A 25,855-nucleotide genomic window follows, 5' to 3' on the forward strand; every position below is an offset into this window, starting at 1 on the left:
TAACTTATCACCCAGGAGGGTCGGCCTGATGGTGTTGAAAGCACTGGAAAAGTCAAAAAACATGACCCTCACAGTGCTCGCCGGCTGGTCCAGATGGGTGTAGACACGATTGAGCAGGTAGATGATGGCGTCCTCTGTTCCGAGACGAATCATAACTAACCTCGTATTGTGGATGGATGATTTCAGTTGTTCTCCTGACTGAAGTTTGGCCCGTGTACAGCATCCTGCTATGCGATTGCATTTGTCCCTGACCACCAGAATCCCTCACGTTAACTTTTATCGAGTGGAAAAAAAGTTGGCGTTCATCCTCCAGCTTCACTGTGCTAATGTTATGCTAACATAGCTGTGTCGCTAGCAATCACGTAGCACAACATTATATACCAGGTAGTCCAACTTCAGTAACCCTGCAAACGCCACTGCTGTTTAGTTTTCTGTCTTCATTTATGCTGGAAGTGATAGCAGAGCTGTTTGAATTAGTTTCAAAAATCTCTCAGTCAGAACATGCTATGAAATGTTTAGGTGTAAACTAGCGAGCTGACTTCCTGTTAACTTCTAACTCCGTTAAATTTAATAAATTCTGTTTTCATGGATGTTAAACTTAATTGTTACACCTGGTAAAGCAGCAACGCTGATGATTTTATTAAAGATGAAAGAATTTAGACCGTTTTTAACTCTTAGTGTTCGTTTGACTTTGGGACCTGAAGCGGACAGAGTTTTGGACCCAGATTACTCCGCGAAGCTCCTCACCACGGCAGCCGTAATGCTCTGACAATCCATCAAGCAATGCGGCTTCGTAGCTTACCAAAGTTCTACTAAAACATTTTTTAACAGATTTCTGCACGCCCAAATCGGTTCGAGGTCAGTAAGCACAACCAGAATTCATACATAAGACACACTCTTGATTTTTGAGAAAATTAAAGGATTGTAAGTCTGCCTTATAGTGTGGAAAATATGTTATACAGAAGAAAAGAATATATCGCGATATATATTGTTACCACACATGCTTCAAATTATACCGCGATATGGATTTTAGGCCATATTGCCCAGCCCTAACTCCCAATTTATTTACAACATTTGAAACATACAGTGTAGCTCCGTCAAAACACTCCAAGGCCAAGTGAAAGTGCTGAGAGGGAAAAGATCATGATTAATGATTTATTTAAACTCATAACTGGGTGCAGCAGCTGAGCTTTGACCTGTGAGCTGCAGCTTAAGCTTCTTTTATGGTTCAGTGTTTAATGTGTAAACTGTTTATCACTGCAGAGACGCCTACAGGCTATCTACTGTTCAAAAGTGAATTGTTATACACAGTGCAGCAGCTGACCGTTGACCTGTGAGCTTCAGCCTCTTTGCTGGTGTGAAGTGTTTAATGTGACGCAGCCTGCAGACACAGACGACTGCTGACGGAGAAGAAGCAGAGGATTTTCTCTGTTTCTACACAGACCTGGTCCAGACAGCAGAGAGCTGCAGAGTGAAGACGTTCATTGGAAGAAGCTGAGTAAGTTCAACGTCCTCTTTGAATCCTGGATCAGGAAGTGAATATTTGGTGTTTAAATAAGGTTTCTGTCTTTGACTCAGCCTGCTGTCACTTTGTTTCAGAGAGAAAAGGAGATTTTAGATTAACTGGTGTTCCTGCTGCTCTAGCATTAAAGGACAGTATAGGTGACCGCGCTGATGCCTGTTTATAATTTCACCAAAGCTAATAAACTGTTGGCTAAATTTTCTTGTTTTTAGATGTAAACAGAGGTGAGAGGAGGAGATAATAAGGATTAAATATTATGCTGAATAACTAAATTCTGCTAGTCTGTGACGTAACTCCCAGCAGCATCGCCTCATTTCTTTGACCTTTAACATGAGTTAGCTTAGCTAGCAGAGCAGCTATCTCTGCTGTCTGTCATGTGACCGAGTCAAGTGTGTGTAGTAGACTTGTTAGCATAGCTAGCAGGCTGACAGAGGCTAGCAAACTGTGTGAACACTTTGTAAGAGGTGAGCAGTAAAGAGAAGGATAAGGAGCTCCTCCAAATGCTGATAATGCGCTTAACCTGAATTTTCTGCTTGTTACATTATATGTGATGTTCAGTCAAAAACAATTACTTAAATTAACATTATTATTAGTATTATTATTATTCATAACATGGCTCCCTACTGTAGTGGTTTGAACAACTGATCTGTGGTTATTGTGTCCCTGCAAATTCAACAATGCGCCTCAATGCAAAGCATCAAATAAACATTTTTATTATCAAGTCATTCGACCTACTGGTTGAATCACCGTAGCTCTGACAGTGAAGCACACTCATTTTTATTGGTAGTCACCTTGTGAGCAATGTTCCCTCTAAGCTGCGCAAGTGCGCAATTCAACCTGCCAACATGGACGATGATGCAGTTCTACACTGCAATCATCGAGTCCATCCTCACCTCCTCCATCACCGTGTGGTACGCTGGAGCCACTATCAGGGACAAACAGAGACTGCAGCGTGTTGTGCGCTCTGCTGAGAAGGTGATTGGCTGCAGACTCCCATCTCTGCAGGACCTGTACACCTCCAGGACACTGCGGCGTGCAGCTCGGATTTCAGCTGACCCTTCTCACTCTGGACACAGTCTGTTTGACCTGCTCCCCTCAGGCAGGAGGCTCCGGTCCATTCGCACCAGAACCTCTCGCCATAAGAACAGTTTCTTCCCCTCTGCTGTTGGACACATGAACAATAACCGTATGACTGTCCCCGCCACAAACACAGGACCCTACGCTGTGTTCACTGCATCATTCCATGTTTGGCACTGATCACCACCTGCACTCATGTATATATCTTTCTACGCAGCACTCTTAATTCTTATTCTCATGTATATATCTCATGTATATCTCATGCACATATCTTTCTACGTAGCACTTTTAATTCTTATTCCTACTTTTATTTTTTTCATGTCTATTTAAGAGCAATTTATGACAGTTTGTTTGCACTGAAGCACCGCAGCAATTTCCTAATGTTGTAAACCTGCTCAACATTTGGCAATAAACCCCTTTCTGATTCTGATTCTGATTCTGAATTGCGCACTGTTGGCACGGTCTCTGCGCAGAGAAAATCTGTGTTGCGCACACAAAAAGAATTCTAACCTGAATTGAAATTAAAGTAAACCAATCAAAACATGGCATTTAGTTGTTAAGAAACGGCGTGACGGCGTGTTTGAGATGTGAGAGATTTGAGGCGTTTAGAGCAAATCTTGTGTAGTTAGTGTGTAGTTAGTGTGTAGTGTAGTCAATAGTGTTGTTGTGTGTGTCAGAACAATGAGGCGACTGCTGAGTGTTACAGGTGTTACAGCAGTGACACATCTGCTGCTGTCAGGCCTGCAGGTATCAGGCTGTTGTTCTCCTTCATCTCATAGAGGACAGGAATTATTTTTTGGAGCGGCACAAATAATTTGTGTGGCATCAGATTTGATGCAGAACAGCTGATTGTTCTGTAAATAGTTTGAAATGTTTATTTTAAAAAAACACCTTGGCTGCATTTTTAGGTAAACAGCTGCAAAAAACTTTGTTTGCATAACTCAGTTACTTTTTTGAAGAAGTAACTATATAATTAACTGCCCAACTGTCAGGGGTTTTGACATTTATTTTCACAAGTAAGAGAAAATAAGACACTTGCAGACCAAATCAGAGAGTTTTAAGACATGCGCATGGGTGTGTGCCTCTCAGCAAAATCACACACACAGAATGCATGTCTTGTTCCTTTATTTATAGGGTAAGAAACTGATTACATAGTACTTCCTCTTTTCAGTTACAGGAGGAGAGTTCAGGCATTATCTCAACCTGTCTGACCTTTCAGACTGGGGTAAAGAATACAGAAGTTTATCATGCTTATCTGACATCACAGATACTAAAAAAGAATACATTGCGTTTGTGTTAACAAATAGACTCAGTTACGTGAAAATATATGAACACTAGAAAATAAAACACACTTGATTATATTGTATTTGAATATAAAGCACATTTGATTATACTTGATCATATTGCATAATAAAAATCCTCTATCACCAACATTGGTCATTATTTACTGTATGTTGCAGACAGAGTTACAGACTCTCTCCCAGACCACAGACTCATAATACAAGTCAGAGCTTTATAAAAAAAAAAAAGAAAGTTGTGTTTTCAAAATTGGAGTTCAAGTTTTTTTTTTCCTTCCAATAGTGTTAACATACTACACACGTCATGAACAAGATTTTTTTAAATTTTCATTGTAAGTGGGCTAAAGCAGTTAATTAAAAGTAGTCCATCAACTGAAAGGTTTAAAATGTTCACACGTGTTGGACTGACTGAAGCTTCCAGTCACAGTGACTCAGTGTGTGTCAGTGAATGCATCGTGTGTGCTTCAGGCTCCACCTAGTGGACTGATAGCAGAGCAGCTGATGAATTTGAAGAGTGTGGCCTTTTTGCACACAGCCTGTAAATGTCAACAACAAAAGGAGTGTGTAAAACATGTATATTGTAGTGATGCAGTGTACTGTGTATATTTATACTGGCAGTATGGAACATGATTATTTGGAAATGCCTAAAATGGAAATGATCATATACTGTGAGGTGAGGTGTGGACAGTGGTTGTGCTTTTGTAACATTGAGGCAAGGACAGTGATTAGTGTTTAGGGGACACATCATTGGTTTTTGTTAAAAAGAAACAGTTTCTCCACTGTGGCAGGTCGTAGGCGATTTTTTTTTTCTAAACTGTCTCTAACTCTCACTAAGCGCAACTCTCCATCAAACGCCCACATTTTGTCTGAGGGGTTTATATCGCTGTCATAGCTCGCGGCAAAGTTCGAACCGCTTCCTGAACCAGTCACGTGGTACAGCCGGGCAGCGAGGCTTCGGACGTCATCATTTTCAGCTCCTCCCATAAATGAAGCAAGCCTCGATACGCGCTTCGCGGAAACGCCCCCTCCATTACTCGACACACGCTTCGAAGCCTCGATACAGAACGTCACATCACTAGTTAAAGCTGAGTAAACACTGACCCCAGACCAGCACCGTGATAAAGTGAGCTGCTGCTGCTGAACTTGAACAGGTAACAAAGTGATGAGCAGTCAGGCTGCAGGTTTCTACCTGTTCATGTTTCTACAGTAGAATCACTTTGAAGTGTCTTTGTGCTGTTTCATCTTTGATTTGTGTTCATAAACACTCAGAGAAACATCACGTGACCTCATCAGGATCTGTGTTGGTGTGTGGGGCTGTACCTCAGCTTTATGTTGTTACATGCTCATTTGTTCATTTTACACAGTAACATCAAAGTAATGTTATGAGGAGTAATGAAGTAACGTACTCCATTACTTTTAATTAAAGTGTTCTGTGTAATATGTGTAGTAATGACTGTTTTGAGTAATGACCAACACTGATCACAACAAAGAGGAAATGCCTTGAAATAACATCAGTGGTGGGTCAGCGACATGCTTTCTTTCCCTCTCAGGTTTAAATATCTGGGACTCTCCACCGTTTGGTTTTAGAGCTGAAGAAGCTTCTCAGATGAAACGTCTTCCAGAAACTTAAAGACGTCTCTTTTCTCTCCAAGCTCCTTAGATCACATGACCTGGATGACTGAACCTACAGACACATTGACCTGGTTTCATGGTCACATGACGGGTCAGAGGTCAGCGACTGTAACTCAGTTCCTCCTGTTAATGTGAACTCACTGAGTGTTTGTGGTTTACCTCTCAGACTGACTGAAGATGATGATGGAGGAAGAGGAGGACAGAGCAGAGTCTGCAGGGTCCAGCTGTCCGTCTGTGAGGAGTGGACCGGTCCAAAGGTTATAATCCAGCCTTCAGTGGTGAACCTGGAGCAACGAGGTCAGAGAGCTGAACTCACTGAGTAACAGAAATAATTCTGCACTGACATTATAATCAGTGTTGACTCTGGTTGATTGTCTGACTGTGTTTGTGAGCTGAGAGGAAATGAAAATGAGTTTGTAACAAAAATCAGTTTTGTCCAGTTTTCCTGTAAAAAGCTGAACTCTAATCTAAGAGGATGTTACTGACAGGAAACAGCTGCATTATCTGCAGTCTGTGTGATCACAGCTGCTTCAATCATGTTTGTGTCTGCAGAGGTCAGAGGTCACAGTCTGCAGGGTCCAGCTGTCCGTCTGTGAGGAGTGACCGGTCCAAAGGTCGACCTCCATTCTTCAGTGGTGAACCTGGAGCAACGAGGTCAGAGAGCTGTGATGACTCCTTTACATGTTTGTGTTTCCTGGATAAATATGACCTGAAACATCCTCAGATTGTTACAAAGATTCATTAAAAAGAAAACAATGAAAGAGAAAAGATCCAAATGTTCGACTTGGTCATTTGCTGTTTGAGGACAGTGATGCTCATATCTGTGGGGAAAGTGTGACCTGAGTGGGTTCATGTTTGTCTTTAAAGAACAGAGCTGCTCTGATTCTCTTTGTGTCTGATCTGTTAAACAGTCTGAGAGGTCACACAGAGACCCAGCAGCTAAAGCCTGGATCATACTGGCTGCTGTTACTCCATCAGGACAACACTGAACCACAGTGGTGTGGATGTAGTGGATAAATCCCACCATACTGATGCTCAGAGTTAACCACAGGGAACAAAACCAGATGTTACCTTCAGATTGTGACCTTTGGAGTGGACGATGCAGATTTCAATAGAGAATAAATGTTGTTGTTTTTCAGCTGTGAAGAAAGAATCTAATTTTCTGAACTTAAGAATTTATGATGCTGGAAACAACATGGAGACTATAACACAACATTTCCACTGTGTTCATAGAATGAATGTAAAACTGTCAGACATTCATTAAATATGCAAAATGTCTACAGAAGCATCAGAGGGTCAGACGTGAAGCACTCAGTGATTTTGATCAAATGACTCATCAGTTATTGATCTGTACTACACTGATCTACCACGTTAGTAAAGCTGGTGTTCTGGTGGTGGAGGGAGACTCGGATCATGTTCTGGTTTTGGAGCAGTGATCTGCTGATGGTTCAGTTTGATGAGCTTCTTCAAAATCATCCCTGACATCACCACTGAAAGGACGTCCATGAAAACAGACTGAAAATTACTGATATGTTCACAATCTGAGAGTTTAAAACTTGACAGACTTGATTCAGATGAAGTTATTTGAGCAGAAACTCCTGGATCTTTATCCTGTGTTGATCTAATCCTTCATGGTTCCTCCACAGAGTGGACCAGCAGAGCTCAGAGGTTCCCAGTGGTCAGTCTGCCCAGCAGCATCAAACACAGCTGGACTCTGTACAACAACTACTGTTACATCTGTTCTGTTCACAGTCATCTCCATGCTGCTCTTTGTAGACCAGTGGATCGTCAGTGTGTCCAACATGGATCTGATGTTTGGCTCCATGATTTCAGTCTGATTGGCTCATTCATAAATATTCTGTTCCAGCTGCTGGAGGACAACATCATCACTTTTGTGAAGAACGAGCTGAAGAAGATCCAGAAGGTTCTGAGTCCAGATTACCCAGAATGCTTAGAGAGTCAGAGGAGCAGCAGCAGAGAGGCATTTGTGAAGATCACAGTGGACTTCCTGAGGAGAATGAAGCAGGAGGAGCTGGCTGACCGTCTGCAGAGACGTAAGAGGATTTATCTAAAGATTTAAGCTGCTGGATAAATGAACATTTTCCAGAGATGGAAGATGGAGCAACATGTTTTAAAGATTAGTTCTTTTTGGAATTGAGTGTTTATTTTTCTTCTCATTCAGAACTTCAAGCTGCAGTTTGTCACCGTAACCTTAAATCCACCCTGAAGAAGAAGTTCCAGTGTGTGTTTGAGGGCATCGCTAAAGCAGGAAACCCAACCCTCCTGAATCAGATCTACACAGAGCTCTACATCACAGAGGGAGGGACTGCAGAGGTCAATGATGAACATGAGGTCAGACAGATTGAAACAGCATCCAGGAAACCAGACAGACCAGAAACAACCATCAGACAAGAAGACATCTTTAAAGCCTCACCTGGAAGAGATGAACCAATCAGAACAGTGCTGACAAAGGGAGTGGCTGGCATTGGGAAAACAGTCTTAACACAGAAATACAGCCTGGACTGGGCTGAACACAAAGCCAACCAGGACATCCAGTTCATATTTCCATTCACTTTCAGAGAGCTGAATGTGCTGAAAGAGGAAAAGTTCAGCTTGGTGGGACTTGTTCATCACTTCTTTACTGAAACCAAAGAAGCAGGAATCTGCAGCTTTGAAGACTTCCAGGTTGTGTTCATCTTTGATGGTCTGGATGAGTGTCGACTTCCTCTGGACTTCCACAAAACTACAATCCTAACTGACCCTAGAAAGTCCACCTCAGTGGATGTGCTGCTGATAAACCTCATCAGGGGGAAACTGCTTCCCTCTGCTCGCCTCTGGATAACCACACGACCTGCAGCAGCCAATCAGATCCCTCCTGACTGTGTTGGCATGGTGACAGAGGTCAGAGGGTTCACTGACCCACAGAAGGAGGAGTACTTCAGGAAGAGATTCAGAGATAAGAAGCAGGCCAGCAGGATCATCTCCCACATCAAGTCATCACGAAGCCTCCACATCATGTGTCACATCCCAGTCTTCTGCTGGATCACTGCTACAGTTCTGGAGGATGTGCTGGAAACCAGAGAGGGAGGACAGCTGCCCAAGACCCTGACTGAGATGTACATCCACTTCCTGGTGGTTCAGGCCAAAGTGAAGAAGGTCAAGTATGATGGAGGAGCTGAGACAGATCCACACTGGAGTCCAGAGAGCAGGAAGATGATGGAGTCTCTGGGAAAACTGGCTTTTGATCAGCTGCAGAAAGGAAACCTGATCTTCTATGAATCAGACCTGACAGAGTGTGGCATCGATATCAGAGCAGCCTCAGTGTACTCAGGAGTGTCCACACAGATCTTTAAAGAGGAGAGAGGACTGTACCAGGACAAGGTGTTCTGCTTCATCCATCTGAGTGTTCAGGAGTTTCTGGCTGCTCTTCATGTCCATCTGACCTTCAGCAACTCTGGACTCAATCTGATGGAACAACAGCAAACAATCTCTACATGGTCTAAACTATTTAACAAACTAAAACTTCAATCTCTCCACCAGAGTGCTGTGAACAAGGCCTTACAGAGTCCAAATGGACACCTGGACTTGTTCCTCCGCTTCCTCCTGGGTCTTTCACTGCAGACCAATCAGACTCTCCTACGAGGTCTGCTGACACAGACAGGAAGTAGCTCACAGACCAATAAGAAAACAGTCCAGTACATCAAGAAGAAGCTCAGTGAGAATCTGTCTGCAGAGAAAAGCATCAATCTGATCCACTGTCTGAATGAACTGAATGATCGTTCTCTAGTGGAGGAGATCCAACAGTCCCTGAGATCAGGAAGTCTCTCCACAGGTGAACTGTCTCCTGCTCAGTGGTCAGCTCTGGTCTTCATCTTACTGTCATCAGAAGAAGATCTGGATGTGTTTGACCTGAAGAAATACTCTGCTTCAGAGGAGGCTCTTCTGAGGCTGCTGCCAGTGGTCAAAGCCTCCAACAAGGCTCTGTGAGTAAATCTGTGATCATGTTTATTTTTAAAATGTTGATTAAAAGTGGTCATAGATTTCTTCCATGACAGATCCATGTCCTAAAACCATGAGACAGCGTAGTTGTATAGTATAAAAGAAAAAAGGAGAACTTTTGACCACAATATTGTAACTTGAATGAACTTTTGAAACAGCCTTTAAACATAAAATTTATGAACAGAATCGGTGACAAAGGGCAGCCCTGGTGGAGCCCATCACCCACCGGAGTTATTACTATCCAACGTATTGCCGGCTATGCCAACCAAGCTCTTGCAATGGTTGCAAAAGGATCGAATGGCCATAAAATGTTTCTCAGTTTTATTATTTTCAGTCACATCTGTTTTTGATTATTAACTGAATATTTTAAAATTCAGGCTTTTTATGTTATACAAAACATCATATTTTCTTATGATGTCTTGTATTGATTCTGAAGGAATAGTTTTCATCAGTATCGCAGATACCAGCCTGAATTTTACTTTGTATTGGATCAGAAAGGAAATCAGTGGCATCACACATCACTTACAGCAACTTCAGTACCTCTTCATTTTAATAAACTGGGGGGAGTTGCACCAAGATTCAGTATGAGATAAAGAATTATTTTTAACTGTAAGGTTGGAGAAATCTGTTGTTGGAAATTGGAAGAACAGGTCATCTTAAAAATCACTGCATTGTAGTTTTATTCAGGCCCCTTCAATCTGTGATCGCTGTTGCTTTGCATTGTAAATGCTACTATTACAAAAGTCACAAATATTAGTGTATGTGTGTGTTGTTGGGTAATAAACCAAAAGAACAGAATCTACCAGCACCTCACTGATTTCTGCTTAAAAACAACAAAAAAGCAATAAAGCTCTGATTTGTTTGGTTGATCTTGTCTCCCTTCCACCTTGATTTCAGACTGAGTGGCTGTAACCTGTCAGACAGAAGCTGTGAAGCTCTGTCCTCAGTCCTGAGCTCCCAGTCCTCCCATCTGACAGAGCTGGACCTGGGTAACAACAACCTGCAGGATTCAGGAGTGAAGCTTCTGTCTGCTGGGATGAAGAGTCAATACTGCAAACTGGAAACGCTGAGGTCAGATCAAGCAATATCGATTTTTTTTTCATCAATTAACATCATTTAATCAATTTCATTTGGAAAAAATTAACAGTGTTTATGTTTTGTTTTTTTAATGAATCCATCCAAATCACACTAAACTGCCACATTTGTCTTTTGTAACATGAGGCAATAAGGATTCCAGCATGTCCTGAAACAGTGTTGAAATATTGTAAATGTAGTAGCTCCTCATGGCACCATGAATATACTTTAACACAAGTGTTTCATGTCTTCTTGTCATCCTTTCTTCAGACTGAGTGGCTGTAACCTGTCAGACAGAAGCTGTGAAGCTCTGTCCTCAGTCCTGAGCTCCCAGTCCTCCCGTCTGACAGAGCTGGACCTGGGTAACAACAACCTGCAGGATTCAGGACTGAAGCTTCTATTTTCTGCAGTGGAGAGTCCAAAGTGTACACTTGGGATTCTCAGGTCAGGATTCAGTCTTTTCTGATGATGATTTAAAACCTGAGTCAGGTCGATAAATGGCTTACTCATTTACAACAGACATGATTTGTCAAATCACCTTATATCTAACCCAAAGGTCCTGTGTTTTACTACTTTGATTTTTTAGTAAAACACAGGACCTCTTAATATTTATCTAAGAGACCATATATAATTTTTTTCCCTGGATCATGTGTGTACCCTCCTGGTTGGAGCTCCAGCAGCCTGTATCAGTGAATGGGACTTTAAATGAAATTGCTGCCCCTGTCAGGAAGAGGTCTGAGTGACACACAAAACAGAAAATATGAGCACTGCATGTGTCTGAGGCTACTCGGATACAGACCTGAATGAGACACTAACTTTGTCTCTGAGAGATAACTTTTATTATTAAATACACTTCATTTCTCATCTGTGTAGAGAATGTAGAGTTTGACATGCTAATATTACAAAATGAAAAATCACACTGAGTCACAAAGAAATTGTTTTGGAGTATTTATGGTTCAGCTGATGAAATTGTTCAAACAAACCAGTAATTTACACCGAAACAGCACAAGTGAAACTTTTTCGAGGGACTTACACTAAGCTTGTCCTGGTACACCTGTAGAGCCCAGCTTCTATGGACCATGAGCTTAAGTTCTGTGCTGCTCTGATTTATTGCCTGTGCTGTCTTTCAGTTCAGCTTTGTCGAGTCTCTGGTAGGATTTCTTTTACATGACCTGTGTAAAAACAAAACAGGAAACACATTAAGCTGAAGTAAGATGCACAATTTGAAAAATGGGGCACAAAAAATGTTGCTGCTTTCTGGAAAGTGCGTCTAAGAAGACCCAATGGAGAAAGTGAAGAGAAAAATCAAAGATTAAGAAGAAGAAAATGGCAGAGGCAGTTTCTCTTGGACTGCCTGCAGATGGGGTGAGACTCTAGAAACAGGGATGATTGGAGAAAATGCAAAGAGGCCATAGGATAAACCAGGAGATGAATACTCTGGTGTTCTGGGGATAGTGGGAGTGAGAGGGAGAGATGCCAGTAAATGATTTCAAGGATAAATTTGAGAGAATCAGAGCTAAGAAACCAAAGCAAGTGGGGAACTACAAACATATGGACAGACTCATAATTAGGCCAAAGACACATTAAAGCAATTATTACAGGTTTAGAAACAGGGATGGATATGAAGGAGCTTAGCATGAATTTGCATTGAGGAAAGAATAGCAACGAGCATCAGAGGAAACAGTTAGGAAAACTAAAAGGATGTACTGGCAGGAATACTGCAGTACTTTAGGAAGAACTACCGTATTTCCCAGACTACAGAGCGCACCTGAATATTAGCCGCACAAGCTAAAATCAGGGGAAAATCCTGTTTTGTACATACATTAGCCGCACCTGACTAAAAGCCGCAGGTGTTTCAATGTTGACTCATCATATGTAAGAGAATATGCACAAAGCGAATTGTCAGGAAAGAGATGGCTGTTTGGAGACACACCCCTTTTATTAATATTTTGAAAAACAAGTTATGGGTACATATTTGCATAACTTTTTAGGTATATGTACAAGTAGCGGTAATTACAAGTACAAAACATGTGCTGTGCTTCATAAATGAGTAACAAATGTAGTACATAACAATAACCTACAGCACACCAGAACAATTGATTCGGACTACCTTTTAGGCTCAGGTGCAGTGACACAGCTTTAACAAGAAGAAAAGTCAGTCATTCACCACCATCTTCCTGCGCACTAAAACCACCAAAGTCCTCTTCTCCAGTGTCGGAAACAAACAGGCTCAGGGTGGCTTCGTCATCCACTCTCAGCTTCTTTCTTTCGTTGTCACTTTCAAAACCAAAGAAATCCTCGTTGTCAGTGTCAGAGTCGAACACCCTCAGAAGGGCCGTGGCAGTGTCCTCCTCTCCATCATGCAGCATTCAGCCCTTCGAAATCTGTTGGTGATCGTGGATGTTTTCACACTTTTCCACGCTGTCAGAATCCAATGGTGGAGTTGGGCATAACTTGCTTTTTGCAAGTTTATCGCCGCTCATCATCCAGGCCTCCAGCTGAACGGGTAGCGCTACTTTGAAGTTTGTTTTTTGCGCTACCTCGTACTGCACTACGTTGCCTGACGGATGGACATGTGACCAACATACCACTCTTGAACCCCGATCCTTCCGCCAGGCAACGTAGTGCCGTACAACAGCGGAACAAACAAAACAAATCCGCTCATGGACAATCCATAGAAAAGCCGCACCTGACTAAAAGCCGCAGGGCTCAAAGCTTGTGCAAAAAGTAGCGGCTTATAGCCCGACAATTACGGTACACCAGTTCAGAATGTGTGGAGTACAGTTAAGAACATGAATGCAGACAGGAAACAACAGCAGCTGTTGTAAAGTAAATTCAAACTCCTTCATTAAATGCAGCTGGTTGAGTTGAAAACAATGGAGAATGATTGTGTTACGTTGTTTATTCTCTATAGAAATGGAGCAGGAGTGCATGCAGAGCTGGACGTGGGCTGTATATACATGCGTGTATCTGTTTTGTCTGTGAGCAGAGAAAACAAAGCGCTGGAAATGTCATATTGAAATGTTAAATCAGGAAAATCCTGGAGAAGAGGATAGTTCTAATGTTCAGTTTGTAATGTTGAATTCAACACAGCTCTTAAATGCATAAAAATGACTTCACCTGACGTCAGACTGAGCAATCGGATTAGCTACTGATATTGATTTAACCCTTTAAGACCTACCATAGAACCAAGTCCGCCAGAGCTTATATTATATTTTTACATGCTGTAGAGCCATTTTTGGGAGCATTTCAAGTTGCTATACATCAATACAACCATTACAGCCTAAATTTTAATAATATGTATGTATTAAGTGCATAGTAATTACATAAATTGCAAAAAAGTGCAATAAACTACAAAAAAATTGAAAATCGTTTTTGTTTTTTTAACATATATTTCTAGTTAGAGAAATTTAAGAGGCTTATCCCTCAAAACTGTAAATACAAAAAAGTTGCACAAAATAGTTTCCCACCTCAGGAAATTTATTTTGAGTGCCTTCATAGTTTTATTTTTGAAATACACCAATTTTTATATACTGCAGGAAAAACGAAAATAAATATTATACTGCAAATTTGCAAAATAACAGCATATGCATCAAAATAAACTATTTCCAGCAGAGCAATATGAGTCCTAAGCATATGTGGAAGGAAACTGTAACCTAGGACAAGCTGATGGCATAAGATGTAAATACAACTCCTATGGTTTCATATGCAAAAAAAATTATTGCGCTAGCTCACGTGATTACAGTGCTACCGGGATTTAAAAATAGTTGCGCAAAACGGAGTGTGCCCACTCTGACCAGTTTTAAAGGGTTAAAGCAAGAAAATATGGTATTAGCATTAGATGCCAATTCCTATTAACCTTAAATTAGCATTACCTGCTAATGGCAGTCTACTTAGCATTAACTCCTCACTAATGTAATGCTAATTCACATCAAATTATCTTTAGCTTTAGCATTAGCTGCTAGCTTCAGCCTACCTAGCACTAGCTGCTCACATTGTTAAAAGGGAAGAGAAAACGATATTAGCATTAGCTTGTAATAATTATTCACCCCTAATTAGAATTAGCCACTAATGGCAGCATACTTAGCATTAACTCCTCACATCGTTATAATGCAAATGATGCTAACTTGCATTAAATTAGACTGCTGTTATTAGCTAATGCTATTTAGCAGTAGCTGCTCACATTGCTATAAAGCAAAGGAAAACGATATGAGCATTAGGTTCTAATGCGTATTTGCCTTAAATTAGACGTAGGTGGGCAGCACGGTGGCACGATGGTTAGCACTGTTGCCGCACAGCAAGAAGGTCCTGAGTTCAATTCCACCATCAGGCCGGGGTCTTTCTGTGTGGAGTTTGCATGTTCTCCCCGTGTTTGCGTGGGTTCCCTCCGGGTACTCCGGCTTCCTCCCACCGTCCAAAGACATGCAGCTTGTGGGGATGGGTTAATTGGATAATCCAAATTGCCACTAGGTGTGAATGTGCGAGTGAATGTGAGTGTGAATGGTTGTCTGTCCCTGTGTGTTAGCCCTGCGACAGACTGGCGACCTGTCCAGGGTGTACCCCGCCTTTCGCCCTATGACAGCTGGGATAGGCTCCAGCGCCCCCCGCGACCCTGAAAAGGATAAGCGGAAGCGAATGGATGGATGGATGGATGGATAGACGTAGGTGCTAATGGCGGCCTACTTAGCATTAGCAGCTCAGATGTTGTAATGCTAGGGAAAAGAGTGTTAGCATTAGCCGTTCACAATGTTATAAAGTTAAGGGAAATAGTGTTAGCATTAGCTACTCACATTGTTAAAAAGTGTTAGCATTAGTGCATAATGCTAATTCACATCAAATTAGCATTAGTTAATAACGGCAGCCTATTTAGCATTAGCAGATAATGTTGACCTTGGCCCACTGGAAAAGTTCAGAACTAAAGATTTAGGAGTGTTTCTCGATAGCTCTTTCTCGTTTGAGAAACAAATAAATTCTGTTATTAAAACCAGCTGTAAGGTTTATATTGTTGATTGTCATTTATGCTTAGAAATATTTACTCATATATGCTTAGAGTTGTATAATCGATTGCATGATGATAGAGGTTTGATCCTGAGTAGTCTGTAAAGACTCTGTGTGCCTTCCAGAGTGCTCTGGCATGCACACACCACTTGGGGCCATGAGAGAGGTCGTACCCTCTCTTACTGATTTATGGTGTAGGACAGGGGTCTCAAACTCAATTTAGCTGGGGGCCGCTGCAGGCAGAGTCTGGGTGAGGCTGGGCCGCATTAGGTTTTCCACAAGAAAGGCATGGTTAAAAAAATTCCAATCCTCTCAAATCTCTTTATTTTTATTTTTTAATACAAAATATGAAAAATAAATAAACAAATTAAGAATTAATAAGAAAATAAATCAATCTGTAATACATAAATAAAATAATAAGATATTTTTAGTCAGTGAACTTGTGTGTATCTTTCAGTCTTCTATATCTGCTGTATTTAGATTGAAATGTCTGTATTAACAGTTCTATAACCTTCTTCTGAACATGAATGGAACACTGGAGAAAATGAACTGTTCTTCTGAACATGGCTTCTCTTGCCTACTCCTTGCTGCTAGAGACCTGGCAGCGTTTCCTCTCGCATAGCCGAGCCAGATTTGGCCTGAGGGAGGAAGCAGTTGCGACCCTCAGTATGTCTTGAAGCTGATCATCCGTAAGTCTGGACCTGTACTTGGACTTATTGAAGTTCAAAGTGGAGAAGAGCTTTTGGCACAAGTATGTGCTACCAAAAAGGCACATGGTCCGCTTGAACATTCGGGAAAGCCGAGGGAAACTAGGGCTCAATTCTCTCAAAAATTGTCCAAGCTTGTCTGCTTTTCCACTCACCTCCCTGAACTTTGCTTTGAGTTCAGAGTTGCACTGCAGCTCAATGAGCTCCATTTGAAGCACAGAAGGGGCATCTTGCACATTAAAGGAGAAGGGGTCCGCAAAAATGTGAAAGGTGGCTCTGTGTGTCTTGAAGTCAGCAAATCTGTGGTCAAATTCCTCCTGTAGCCTCAAAATGACATCAACATACTCGTCAGCACTGAATGGTGTGCCTGCATCCACGAGTGCCTTGCATGCTGGGAAATGGCAAAGGTTTGTCTGAGAGAGCTGAGCTTTCCAGAGCGCCAGTTTTGTGGAGAATGCTCTCACGTTGTCATAGGCAGCACTGACAAGTTGCCCCTGGCCTTGTAACGTCTTGTTCAGTACATTAAGCTCATGTGTCATATCAACAAGAAAAGCTAAGTCCATGAGCCATTTGGGATCAGTTAGCACAGGAACACTAACTCCATCCTTCTCCATGAAGGCTTCACTTCTGCTCTCAACTCAAAAAGTCTCTTTAATACATTTCCCCTGCTGAGCCAACGTACCTCAGTGAAGTCGAGCACATCCCCATATTCTGACTCCATTTCCTCTAAAAAAGCACAGAACCTTCGGTGCTTTAAGCCCCTGGATCTGATTTGGTTGATGCATTTCACAACAATAGACATCACATTGTCAAACTTCAGGCATTTGCTGCAAAGGACCTGCTGATGGATGATGCAGTGCAGAGCAATGGCCTCCTCCACGCCTTCCTCTTCCAGTTTGTTTTGTGCCACCAGTCCATGTTTCCTCCCTGTCATTGATGGCGCTCCATCTGTTGTTATTCCAACAAACCTCTTCCATGGCAAACCAACATTCTCAATGGCATCACACAGCTTGTAAATATCTGCTGAGCGGTGGTCTGGCCATGCATTGGAATTACTGTGAGCAGCTCCTCCATCACTTCAAAACTGTCATCAACACCACGGACATACATTGGGAGCTGGGCAGTGTCGGTGATGTCTGTGGTCTCATCAAGAGCGACTGAGTATACACTGAAACATTTGGCTTTCTCACACAGTTGGTCATAAATGTCACTTGACAGGTCAGAAATGCGATCTGCTGCGGTGTTGGCAGAAAGGCTGATGTTGCTAAACTGACCTTTCTTTCCCGGACAGACTATATTTGCAGCCTGCAATATGCACTTTTAGACAAATGCACCTTCTGTGAATGGCTTCCCTGCTTTAGCAATCATCTCACTAACCACGTGGCTCCGACTGCTGCATTATTCTCTTTGGTTGCTTTCTTGGAGAAATCTTGCTGCCTCAGTAGATCTGTTTTAAGACTGGCAACCCGGTTCGCTCTCTCGTCTCCCTGGTATTTTGCATCCAGCTCAGCATGTCTAGTTGTGTAATGACGTTTCAAATTGTATTCCTTGTGCAGCGCAACTTTCTCTGTGCAAATAAGACAGGTCGGGGTGCCCCTGTGCTCAACAAAGAAATATTGCATTTCCCACTTTTCCTGAAATTGTCGGTGCTCATCACCAACCTTTCTCTTCACCGCAGGCTTTGAAAAAGACATGTTTGGGGCTATGTGACATTTATAATTCTACTTGGTGTCACTGTCGCATTGAAGTTTCAATCAAGCGTTTAGCCGACGGACGGGGAACGTCTCAACGCGTAGAGAACGTCATTTCTGCTTCTTTTTCTTGCAACCGTAGCACGGCGATCGGCAGATAAAAAGCCGGTAGCAGTCTCCTTTGTTTTTACGCTCGATGTTCATGTCTTTCATGACGACACGAACACCGTGGCGTTTGCAGATGGTAGAAAGTGCAGGGATAGCGAGCGCAAAAAAGGCGACTGCTCACGGCGCCGGGCTGTTGTTACAGGAGAAAGAAGCGGAAATGACACCGTGACATATAACAAATAACATCAGCTGTTTCTGATGTTAGTTGTTTTGACTGCTTTTACATTATATTGAAATATATGTAATGTTCATGTTTGCTGCAATGCAAACGCAGTGATGCAAATAAAAACATCGAGCCACAAATTACGGTGCGACCCTATAATTAGTCCGGGTTACCGGGGACTGTTGTTGCCGATGAACAGGTGTCGCTATGTGACTGCAGACTAAATTGGGCTGCATTGAGTTCATGACTTTTCTTTTATCCCGCCGCCTACGCATCACTGTGAGAGTTAATATGAGATCTCTCTCTGTGGAAAAATAACTTTAAATCCCACTGACGTGTGTATAAATCTATATACGTATAAAGTCCCGCTGGGCAGCAACTTAAAAAAACAACTTTTTTTGAAGTGTTGTGAACGCAGCGCGCTGGGGCGAATGTCGGCGTTTGCCCAATAGAAAGGAGGAAGCCAGCCAGGCACAGGAAAGAAAGAAACACTCCAGGGCAACGCTGCTGGAACTTTGACTCATTGAGAAATGTTTCCCTGCTTGCATCAAGCCCGGCTGGTGTCCCTGAGATCCATATCCCACCCTGATTGGTGGGTTAATTCAGCTGCGCCCACAACACTGTAAAGTGTCATACATTATCAAACTAACATTACATTTTCATATTAAGGTGGGGCCAAAAACTATCGTCCTGCGGGCCGCAATTGGCCCGCGGGCCACGAGTTTGAGACCCCTGGTGTAGGAGGACACCTACTCTGTGTCTGGTTAAGTATAAGAGCCCTTTGTTAGGGGGACCGCTGGACTCTTAGCACCAGCTTTGGGGTCACAGGGTCACATCTGGAACACACACACACACACACACACACACAGACACACACACACACACAGACACACTCACGTACACACACACACACTCACACGTACACACACACACACACACACACGTACACACACACACACACACACACGTACACACACACACACACACACACACACGTACACACACACACTCACGTACACACACACACAGACACACACACAGACACACACACACACACACACAGACACACACACACACACTCACGTACAGACACACACAGACACAGACACACAGACACAGACACACATACACACACAGACACATACAGACACAGACACACACACACTCACGTACACACACTCACGTACACACACTCACGTACACACACACACACACTCACGTACACACACACACACACACACAGACACACACACACAGACACACACAGACACACACACACACACACACAGACACACACACACACACACACACACACTATGCACAGACTGGTACTCTTTGTTCATACCTGTGTAAGACGTCATAATGAACTTGTGCATATTCATGTAAGCTCAATAAAGAGCAGTGTTACGAGGGAGCAGACGAGAGCGACTGAGGTCAAGTGAAGGAACGGCGCTGTCACAGTTCTCTCCCTCATCAATTGTCTGGTTCCAGCGGTGGGTCTGTGCTAGACGACCCATCACCAGCTTTTTCCACTGGTTACCAGTACGTGGTAGAATCCACTTCCAGATCTGGTTGTCTTTAAATCTGTGAATGGATTGGCTCCATCTTATCTCTCTTTAACAAAAGAATCCAAGTGGAGCCCTCAGGTCTGCAGATAAGCAGCTTCTGACCAGAACTAGACGTAAAAACAGAGGTGAGCTTTATCGATGGCTGCAGCCAAACTCTGGAACAGTCGCCCTTCACATCAGGTCGTCACCAACACTGGACATTTTTAAAAGCCGGTTGGAAACACATTTGTACTCTGTAGCTTTCAATCCTGACCAGTCTTTATAGTCATTACTGTGTATGTTTCCTATTTTCTCTCTACTCTGTGCAGCACTTTGGCTCAAGCTGTTTTTAAATGTGCTGATAAATAAATGTAGATTTCTTTGAATAAAACAGTGGAGCCGAGCTTTGAGCTCAGTGTGTAACAGTGTGTGTGTGAGAGCCATGTAATGTCCATGTGTGCATGCTGACTGTGCTGCTCTGACCCCCCTCCTCCTTTCAGGGTGGAGCCTGCTGGAGTCCGATGGTTGAGACCAGGTCTGAGGAAGTGTAAGTGTGTTTTTAATGGGATTCATGAAAACAAAGCAGCACACATTCAACCATCTTCATCATGTCAGGAGTCATCATCAAAGTGTCAATCAATGAACAGATGATGGATCAATAACTGCAGCTGGATTGTGTTTGTTCTCTCCATCAGATTCCTGTCAACTCACAATCGACACAAACACAGTGAACACAGAGCTCCAACTGTCTGACAACAACAGGAAGGTGACACATGTGGAGGAGGTTCAGTCATATCCTGATCATCCAGACAGATTTGATGTTTATCAGCTGCTGTGTAGAAATGGTCTGACTGGTCGCTGTTACTGGGAGGTCGAGTGGAGAGGAAGCGTTTATATATCAGTGAGTTACAGAAGCATCAGAAGGAAAGGATACAGTGATGACTGTTTGTTTGGAAACAATGATCAGTCCTGGAGTCTGATCTGCTCTGATGATGGTCCTCGTTATGTCAGGCACAATAACAGATCAACATCCATCTCCTCCTCCTCCTCCTCTGTCTCTAACAGAGCAGCAGTGTATGTGGACTGTCCTGCTGGCACTCTGTCCTTCTACAGAGTCTCCTCTGACACTCTGATCCACCTCCACACCTTCAACACCACATTCACTCAAACTCTTTATCCTGGGTTTAGGTTTTATGGCTGGTCTCGTGGTTCCTCAGTGTCCCTGTGCTGAGTGGAGTGTAAAGAGTGTCTCCTGTTACAGAAACACTCTGACTGTTGAACAGATAGTTCAGTCTGTACATGTCTGTCTCTTTCACTCACAAACACGTTTTCAGATTCATGGATTCAATCAGTTGATGTTTGAAACTCTTCTAAATGATTCCTTGTAAACTTCTTCAGTCACAAACAAACAGGAAGTGATGTCACATGTGTTCCTGTCCACACAGCAGAATGAGTCTATTGCTGACAGTGATGTACAAACAGAGTGAGCATTTCTGAGGCCCAAAATAAACTGAGTAGTTCACTGAATGAACAATGGACTGTGAGCTCAGTTCCTTCATCATTAGTATGGATTATATATGTATATGTATTATATTAGTATCATATATATCAGGTGCTGCTGCTTTCAGTCATTGTGCAAATGTGCTGTTTGTAAGCTTGTAAAGCTGCAGTCAGCTGAGACTGAAGAAGTCACCTGATCAGTGAGCAAACGTTTCTGAAAACGTCCAGATGAACAGAATCAACCTTTTGGGATCAGCCAGCAATGCAGCATCATTGTTGTTCAGCTTCAGAGGTTTGCAGGAATGAACTGATGACCAGAAACAGCTGCAAAGTCCAAGAAAATACCAGCTGGAGTTCAGCTGCATTTGAAGAAGTCAAAGAAAAGTAAGGATGGCAAAGGGCGACGTTTTCTTCCAAAGAGCTGCAAACATGGTCGACGCCTCATTAGAAGAATCATCTGGACATTTGTGAGGAACTCTAACCAAGAAAGCAACGTCACACAGATCCAACAGACAGTTTCCATGACTGCAAGTGTTGAGTGGAAAAATGCTACATTGCATTATTGCATCCTCTCACCACAGGAGGCGCTGTTGGCACCACTGATTGCTGATCAGCTGTTCTCTGATGATCTGATTGATACTGTGAATAACGGGACTCACTGAACTCTGTGACACAGTGAAGATTACAGAGTTTAACTTCACCCTTTAAGACTGACCACAGAACCAAGTCCGCCAGAGCTTTTGTTATATTTTTACATGCTGTGGAGCCATTTGTGGGAGCATTTCAAGTTGCTATACATCAATACAACTGTTATAGCCCTAATTTTAATAATATGTATGCATTAAGTCCATAGTAACTACATAAACTGCAAAAAAAACCTCTGCTCATCCATCTCTGTGTGTATCAGGATACATTTGGTTCATAATACACAGAAAAATCAGAGTTATTACCTGTAATAAATGTGAAAGATTCCTGCAGTGATAACCAGGCAGGACTGAAACACATCCAAGCTGTCACCACGGTAACAGCACCGCCCATCCACAGGTGAGGGGAGGAGCAAAAAGAGGGACTTTGACCATTTTATACTAAAAACACTCAACTAATGTTTCTAATATGAAACAAATAAGCCCACATTAATGTGAGCGTTTATTAAATAATAATAATGATGATTTCCTCCTGATCTCATTTCCACAGCAGAGAAAACTGTGGTGTATATTGAGGTGGAGGGTGTGGTCTGTGGCTCAGGTGTGTAGAGTGAGGGTGGGGTGCACCACAGCAGCATGCTGGGACTGCTGAGGGTGGAGGAGGGAGTGATGATGACATCAGAGCTGCAGCACAGAGACCAGTGAACACACAGTCTGTTCATCTTTGCATAGATACAATATACAGCACAATATTGAATGACAGACACGCTGTGGGAGCTTCCACAGATACACTGACGTCAGCATCCAGAGTCCTCCTGCTGCTCCCCCCTCAGAGCCCCGTGATCAGCACCAACACATTCAGTTAGATGACAGAGTCCAGCTGCAGCTAGAATCAGCTCCCCTCTGTGAACAACAGCACAGCGTCAGTGTTTCACACTCAGTGAAAGGAGGAAACAGCAGAAGAACACCATGTGTGCTACGTTTCCCAGGACACACTACAAACTGCACAAATACAGAGCAGCACGTGGAAGGACCTGGAGCTGCATTTACAGAGCTGCAGACAGCGTGATGTCCTGTATGGACAGGTGGAAGGAACCAAGTCCTCAGCTGGAACACTCGTGTTTGTCCACAGACAGGAAACACAGCAGGAAACTTCCTCACAGAAGTGCAGCTCATGGATAACACACTTCCTGTCAGTCAGAATGAGGCTGCAGCCAAACACAGAAAGGTGTTTTTGTCCAGATGAGCCCAGAGAAGAAACACGAGTGTTCACAGACATCAGAAGCTCAGAGAGGTGAAACATGAGGTTGGAGTCCTCGTCAGCATCCAGAAGAGCTGCTGTGAAACCCTGAGTACTCATGACAGACTCTGATGGCACAAACACATCATGATTCAAACAGAAAGACAAACATGGAGCTCCTGATCCTCCTGCATGAGAACAAGCTGACATGAGCGCTGTGTCTGAGAGTGTCTCCCTGTCACAGTGACAATAACACAGCTGCTGCTCACAGTCATTAAACTGACCTGAGGTCAGCTGTGCTCCTTACATATGAACCATGTGACCTCACATCAGTGCTGTGGATGACTGTAGTCATAGAAGAGTAGAGCTGTAGCAGGTGGTGTGAGGAGGAGGTGGTGTTTTCTAGTTAACGCAGTACTGAAACACTCCAGCAGAGGGCGCTGTTAAGTCCTTATTGTAACACAGTTACTGTGTGCAGTTAGACTTCATACATAATCTGCACTTATTTCCATCAGACATGCTGTCAGGAAATGATTGGTTTCTATTGATTCTACTTCCTGTTGACTCGTTTGATGACAGTGAAACAATCACAGCTGATTGTGTGATGATGTAAACTGTCACTGTTACATTCAGTGTGTGTGACATAATGTTAGTGCAGGCTGATAACAGCCTGGTTCTGTTAGAAACACATGAACGTGTCCATAGATCAGTGTGTGTTTAACATGAGAGCTTCAGCCCTGCTGATGTGTTAAATAAAGACATGCAGGAAAACTGATGAGACTCTGAAATAACTCTTTATATTTATAATGTAACTCTGCATCAAAAGAACAACAAAGGATCCCAGACAGGTTTCTGTGAACAAAGACCATTCTGATGTTTCTGTGTTTCTAACACTTTGACATTATTAGTAAACAGACTGCAGTGAGCAGCATTTATAAAGAGCTTCTATATAAAGATATGACAGCTGTTTGACAAGTTTATCACTCTGTGTTTGGACCTGATCAGTCCAGCTGTTTACTTGAAACATGTTCATTTACCTGTTCTGTTATATTCATGTTCTTGTCTCTGTTGAAAACACATTTTAATGTCCCTCAGATTTTTCTCCCAGATGAATAAATCTAAAAATGACACAAACTGACTGCAGCTACTTTTTGTCCTTTCTGTCAAAAACCTTCATGTGACTCATGAGAGACACGTTTCAGCTGTTTGTGACAGATCAGAGGCCAACAAGTCATTTATAACACTTTCCATCATTGTTTAAAGTTCTCAGTGTTTCTGTGTTGCTGCGTATAGGATCTCCCAGCATCATCACTGTGCTGTCCAATCATTGTGTGCGAGGTTACCCTTATAGTGCGATGTGTGTTTGCACAAAGAGAAGCATGTGTGTCAAATATAAATAAGCACAGAACAGAAACAGCTGCTCGTTTCTTCTGTTTAGAGTCAAGTTAGTGTTTTGTGTCTTTGTTTGAGGCCTGATGTCGAGCAGAGGTGTGTGTAACTGCACTGGTCTGTTATATGTGTGAAGTGTGTGCTTCTCTTCAGCATCATCTTTGTCACTGCTGATTCCTTTGTGTCATCATGTGTTGAGAAGAGAGAACAGTTATAACGGAGGAGCAAAAGGAAGCCCTGAAATCTGCATCAACAAGGAAGTGTTGGCTCACCAGTGATCCCAGCAGAGCCACTGGTTTGGCTCCAGTTGGTATAGATTCAATGATGTTGTTGCTACAGATACATGTCAGCATCTTTATTGAATTTAATATGAAGCAGAAATGGTGTCATTAGGAGAAGAAGAGGAGAACAAGTCCGGCGAGGAGGCAGCAGCTCTTAAAGATGAAACAGCAGCTCAGCCCTGAGCTCAGAGAGCTGCACATGAAAAAGCTCCTCAAGCAGATCCTGTCAGAGGTTTGTCATCAACAGGAGGAACTGTTCACATCATAGGATGAAGATGCTGTCAGCTGGATGAAGAAGGTTATTTAATGCAAACGTTCACACTGAAGTCAAATTGTTGTCGTGTTGAACAGATTCATGTACTGATCGTCTCCAGAATGTTAGAAGAGCTTCAATGAATCATTAGAAACAACTTACAGCTGCACAGCTGTGTCAAACACATCTGTGTGTCATTGTGGGATTGTTGTGTTTCTACATGTGACACACGTCTAAAACATGCACACAATCTGAACACAAACAGGGACTCATGTGTTCCCACAGCCAGATGCTGAGAGCCATTTCCTTGTAGTCCTGTGTCTACATACATGAACCATTAGATGTTATTGGAATGATTGTCAGCTCTGATAGTTTCATGTGTGTTTAGCTGGACGCTGTTTGATCCTCGACATGTTTAAAGGTGTCCAGTCCTGAGACACTGGGGCTGGAAACAGCTGTGATGTCATTGGACTGTCACACAGACAGAAGTGCATGAAGTGAGCAGCCGAGGAGCCGCTGATGTTTTGGATTCAACAGCATTTGAAAGGTCGACACAGACACATTTGCACACAGAAAGCTGAATCTGTCATATGCCACAGTGAACTCACTGTTCAGTGTTTTTCAGGAAGCTTCTTAACTGCCTCTGCTGCCAAACAAGCAGCTGATGTCCTT

General features: G+C 42.7%; 1 protein-coding gene across 1 annotated transcript; it reads left to right on the forward strand.

The window, feature by feature from the left end:
* Nucleotides 1-3,669: 3,669 nt before the first annotated feature.
* On the forward strand, nt 3,670-21,705 carry LOC146546187 (protein NLRC3-like). Its single transcript, XM_085266655.1, has 10 exons — nt 3,670-3,673; nt 5,772-5,826; nt 6,082-6,183; nt 7,176-7,249; nt 7,392-7,583; nt 7,712-9,512; nt 10,426-10,599; nt 10,873-11,046; nt 20,377-20,423; nt 20,572-21,705. The coding sequence occupies exons 1-10, from the start codon at nt 3,670-3,672 to the stop codon at nt 21,105-21,107; spliced, it is 3,159 nt and encodes a 1,052-aa protein (XP_085122781.1). The 3' UTR covers nt 21,108-21,705.
* Nucleotides 21,706-25,855: the final 4,150 nt, after the last annotated feature.

Source organism: Mchenga conophoros, unplaced genomic scaffold (genome assembly GCF_057382185.1).
Source record: "Mchenga conophoros isolate Kocher_MC1m ecotype Shallow Benthic unplaced genomic scaffold, M_conophoros_male_GT1.1 unmapped_scaffold_6, whole genome shotgun sequence".
Classification (NCBI taxonomy): domain Eukaryota; kingdom Metazoa; phylum Chordata; class Actinopteri; order Cichliformes; family Cichlidae; genus Mchenga; species Mchenga conophoros.